The sequence below is a fragment of the Lycium ferocissimum genome, chromosome 5 (assembly GCF_029784015.1).
Source record: "Lycium ferocissimum isolate CSIRO_LF1 chromosome 5, AGI_CSIRO_Lferr_CH_V1, whole genome shotgun sequence".
Lineage (NCBI taxonomy): Eukaryota > Viridiplantae > Streptophyta > Magnoliopsida > Solanales > Solanaceae > Lycium > Lycium ferocissimum.
Window position 1 is genome coordinate 10,188,008 of NC_081346.1, and position 5,200 is coordinate 10,193,207.

General features: G+C 43.7%; 1 protein-coding gene across 1 annotated transcript in view; it reads left to right on the top strand.

Moving 5' to 3' along the window:
* The first annotated feature begins 2,177 nt into the window (after positions 1–2,177).
* LOC132057540 (uncharacterized) overlaps positions 2,178–5,200 on the top strand; it is a 5,062-nt gene continuing 2,039 nt past the window's right edge. The window contains exons 1-2 of the mRNA XM_059450178.1: positions 2,178–2,506; positions 3,057–3,270. Of these exons, the coding sequence (XP_059306161.1) occupies positions 2,178–2,506; positions 3,057–3,270 (543 nt within the window). The remainder of the gene's footprint in view (positions 2,507–3,056; positions 3,271–5,200) is intronic.

The following is a 5,200-nucleotide window of genomic DNA, read 5'->3' on the forward strand; positions in this document are numbered from 1 at the left end:
AATATGTCGTACCAATCGGAAATGAGCTCATTATACCCTTTCATAATAATCGGCTTATTTATGCCATCGCTCGTTACCAAAAAAGACTCATCCATGTCATTTTTCATTAACGCCGGTTTTATAATACCGTATATGACACGTGACCTCCTAATTAGAAGTCTACGTCGTTTAATTAAACTTGACCCAATTTTAAATCCCAAATTATTAAAAAATCCAACCTATACATCCTATCCACCCACAACCATAATCTAGTTGGAGGCCACGTGTCATATCTGGTATTGTAAAATTGGTGTTAATGAAAAATGGCATGGATGAGTCATTTTGGTAATGGGCGATGGCATAAATGAGCCAAACTATTGATGAATGACATAAATGAGCCATTTCGGATAGTTCGATGGCATAAATGGGCCAAACTATTGATGAGTGGCGTAAATGAGTCATTTCCAATAGTTCGATGACATATTTGAGCCTTTTTCCGTTAATATGCCGTGTCTCACCTATCCAAATAAGAACTGAAAAAATTGGAGGGAAGAGAAATGGAGAAGAGCTCTATCCAACACTATTTTATGTGAAAAGCCAGTTAAAACCCAGCCTCCTATTTTCACCAAACGGTCTAAGCTTTGTACTGTCCTGGTGATTTTACTTTATTCTAAAAATATTTTTATCGTAAACACTTCCATAAGTATACCTGAGTATCAAATCGAAAGCCCACTAGTTTGAGTAAAGAGAATAGAGAGATGTCTAGTTCTCATTTAAACTTTGGGTCGGATTGACTAAAAGCAATAACATCCGACCCAAAGTTTCAATCTGCATTGGCTGATTCGAGCTGATCGGCCTACAAATCAGACACACACCCAAAATTAAGAAATGAGAAATTTGATCAAAATATATGTATGATGAACAAGGATCAAAATGTTCTTTTTGTGATCATTAGTCTTACCCAAGAACACCGGCCAGAAGAAGAGAACAAGATGACGAAATAAACTTTTGAGAGTAATTGTCGTACATATTATTAGAAAAAACTACTCCCTCTGTCCCAAAAAGATTGATACTTTCGCTTTTCGAGAGTCAAACTTTTTAATTTTGACCATGTGATTTAACATAGAATATTTTATTTTTTCGAAATAAAATTATATATTTGAAAACTACGTAAAAAGTACTATCAGTTACCATAATTAATAATTTAAAATATTTAAAAGACGTATGAAAAAACTACGGCCAAAGAATAACTCATTTGACTCTCAGAAAGCGAAAAGTGATAATTTTTTTGCGACGGAGGGAGTACTATATAGATGACCAAAGTTGGTTATCCAAAAGTCAAGACGGGTCGGTTGCGATCAGGAGGGATGACTATGCCCTACTTAATTGCTGTGGCCAAAGGTTTTGAAATTAAAGACTGAAAATTAATGTTTGACAACTCTGCCGGTTACAATGACTTTAATTGGCTAAAATGCCCAAAAGTTGACTTATCGTACATGTGATCTGGAGCCTCCAATTACCTTAGGCTTCACATTTTGATCATCAGCTCGATTCTTTCTTGGCTACGTTCTCATTGACTATCATGTATATGAATATGCCTTGACGGGGAAGACATCAACTCTTTTAACTATACTTTCATACATAGATTCAAAATTTGAAGTTTGTAAGTTTCTGTAGCAGTCTCAAGCTAATATTGTTAGATTATGTAATTATTTAGTAAAATATATTCTGTAATCTTCTATTTTAGGATAGCATATGTTAGAATTATTTAGTCAAATTAGTTCCTAATTTGTAGCCTACAATTATGTTGTAAATCATGTATATCAACCCATTCAAGGGAACATATTATTCAAGGAAAACATTCTCTTACATGGTATCAGACTAGGTTCTCCTAAAAACCCTAGCATCCTAAAACCCTACCCCTTAGCCGCCACCCCACCTCTTTGGCCACCGATCCCCCCCTCTTTTTTCGTTTTCCTCTCCTTCGGCTATTCTCCCTCCTCTTCTCCATGGCTGACTCCTCCAAGTTGCATCCTGCGACTACCGTCACCAATATCAAATCATGCATTCCTATTGTGCTTGACGAAGGTAAGCCAATACAATAACCGGGCTACCATCTTCAAGCTCCGTTGTCGTGCCAACTTGGTGATCGACCACATCCTACCTCCCGCCCCCCCACCGTGCCACCACCGCGATAAATGCGGCTCGAAAAAAACTTGCGCAAGGCCACATGGGAACGGCTAGATGACATTGTTCGGCAATGGATATATGGTACGATATCGAATGATCTTCTCAACACGATCATTCATCAGCAGGACACCGCAGTATGCCGAGGCTTGGGACCGCCTTGTTCATCTTTTCAGACAAAATCGGCTAAGGCTCTCGCTTCTGATGCAAAGTTCACCAACACCAAATTGGTGGATTTTCCGAATGTGAAAGCATACCGCACCAGGCTGAAAGTTCTTGCAGACAACCGCCAACGTCGGTCACAAAGCCCCGACCAACGACTTGTGCTTCGCCTCGCGAGGTTGTCGGAGGAATATAAAACCTTTTCGCACGGCAAAGACCGTACTCCTCTCCCGTCTTTTGACGTTGTCCGGTCGATGCTTGAGCTTGGGAAGATAGCCAAGCCGAGACGCCATTCACGACGCCGGCTCGCCGTCGGCCTTGTTTCCCACAATGTTAATCCCTCGGACCCCTGCCGAGCAACCCGATGGACAGCCCAATAATTCTGAAAATCACTTCAACAATCGTGGAACTTCGCAGAATCGTGGAAAGAAAAATAACCGTGGTCGCAGCGGCGGCAACCGCAACAACCGCGGTGGCGGGGCCGGCACGGCGGCGGGGCGGGCCCGCACCACCGCGCGCCCGCAGGGACTCGGCCGCCCCGTCGTGGTATTATCCACCGTGGGCAGCTTGGGGAGCCACAGCCGTGGGCCACCCCGTGCCCCTACCCTCGCGGGGCCGGGGCCGCGGCCCGTGGTGGCGGCGGGCGCGTCCGGCTCCTCGCGGCGGGGAGTTCTTGGTCCTCGTCCTCCACAGTCGTTCTACTCGTCAGCCTAGTCATCACATGGCAGGTATGCGCCCACAGCTATTGATCAAGCTATGCACACAATGTCGTTGAATCCGCCCGATGACAAGAATTGGTACATGGACACCGGAGCCACATCTCATATGACCAACTCCCAAGGTACTCTCTCGTCTTATTATCAATCGAGCAAAAATAATGGCATTGTTGTTGGTAATGGTAGCATGATTCCAATTCGTGATTGCGGTCATGCTTCCCTTCAAGTAAATCCCTCTTTAAACCGAAAAATGTCTTACATGCACCTAAACTCATCAAAAACCTTATTTCGTTCGTAAATTTACCATCGATAATACGTGTCTGTTGAATTTGATCCTTTTGGTTTTTATGTGAAGGATTTACGGACGGGGAGCAAACTCATGAGATGTGAGAGTTCGGGTGATCTTTATCCATTCTTCAAAAATTTTCGAGCCATCTCGTCTTCCGCACCATCTGCTTTTAGTGTCATCTCTCCTCATATCTGGCACTCTGCTTAGGTCATCCATGAGATGTTATTCTTAGTTCTTTACGTAGTAGTAATTTGATTGAATGTAATAAGGCTCGAAACAATGTTTGTCATTCTTGCCCGGGAAATTAATTAAATTGCCCTTTTATGACTCTCTTTCAACTACTACTATGCCCTTTGACATTGTTCACAGCGATCTATGGACTGCACCTGTTCTTAGCTCTTCAAGTCACAGATATTATGTTTTATTTCTTGACAATTACACAAATTTTCTTTGGACTTTTCCCATCAAAACAAAGTCCCGGTGTTATAATATCTTCTTGTCGTTCCGATTTTCATTCGCACTCGCCTTGAAAAAGAAATCAAAACTTTTCAATGAGATAACGGGCGTGAATTTGATAATGGTCCTTTTCATAAATTTTGTGAACAAAACGGGATGCTTTTTCGCTCGTCCCCACACTTCCCCCCAAAATGGTAAGGCGAAACGGAAAATTAAATCGATCAATAATATTGTTCGTACACTCCTTGCCCACGCATCTATGCCCCCCCTCCTATTGGCATCACGCCTGGCCATGGCAACGTACCTACACAATATTCTCTCTTTCTAAACTCTTAGCATATAAGACCCCCACTCACATTCTTTATCAAAAGAATCCATCCTACTTTCATCTCCGAGTCTTTGGGCTCGTCCTATGTTTTCTCTCTCTTTCCCTCCACACAAATTCATAGCCGCAATCTAGGTCCCTCCATGTGTCTTCCTAGGATACCCTTCCAACCATCGGGGGTACAAATGCTATGACTTATCGAGCCGAAAAACAATCATAGCCCGGCATGTGTGGTTTGATGAAAATTCCTTTCCATGTTCACAAACAAATACTCCATCTCCCACCTCATATGATTTTTTGGATGATGATAATTCCCCATTGAGAATCCAATTGTTGCATGACCAGGCCACTGCTCCCCCCATGCAGCCCCCTCCCTCTCGTGCAACCCACCACCCGATCTCCCCCACCTCCTCTCCTTCATCGTCCGCGCAGCCCCACCTCCATCGCCACGCCCCCGCGGCTCCCATGCCGCGCCCCTTCCTCTCCTACGCCGTCCCACCACCGCAAAGAACCCGCTTTCTCGGCTACCCCCCACCCGTTCATCGCATGACTACACGTAGTCAACACGCCGGGGATTTTTAAGCCGAACTCAAAGTACCATAATCAAGCCTATGTCACCACCAATTCCATCTCCCCCATTCCTCGGAATCCCGTTGGTGCCCTTAATGACCCGAATTGGAAAAATGCTATGCAAGATGAATATAATGCTCTTATTGATAGTAAGACTGGGAGTTGGTCCCTCGTCCTCCAAATGCTAATATTATTCGGTTCTTTATGGATATTTCGGCATAAAAATAAATCTGATGGTTCTTTTGAGAGGCATAATGTCACGACCCAACCCCGTAGGCCGTGACTAATGTCCGAATTGGACACTTATTCGTACCCGACACCCAGAACCAACATATTAATTCGCATAATCATAAATAATCACATATAGCCTCAGATTATAACAAAATAGCAAACATCTGGCACAAAAAAAAAGGTGCGAGGGCCGCCGTGGGTACGTAATCTCAAAATATATATAAAGGCAAGCCCAGGGGAGGGGCCCCCGGGGGTTTGGCCGGGGGCCCAAAAATATAATACCCA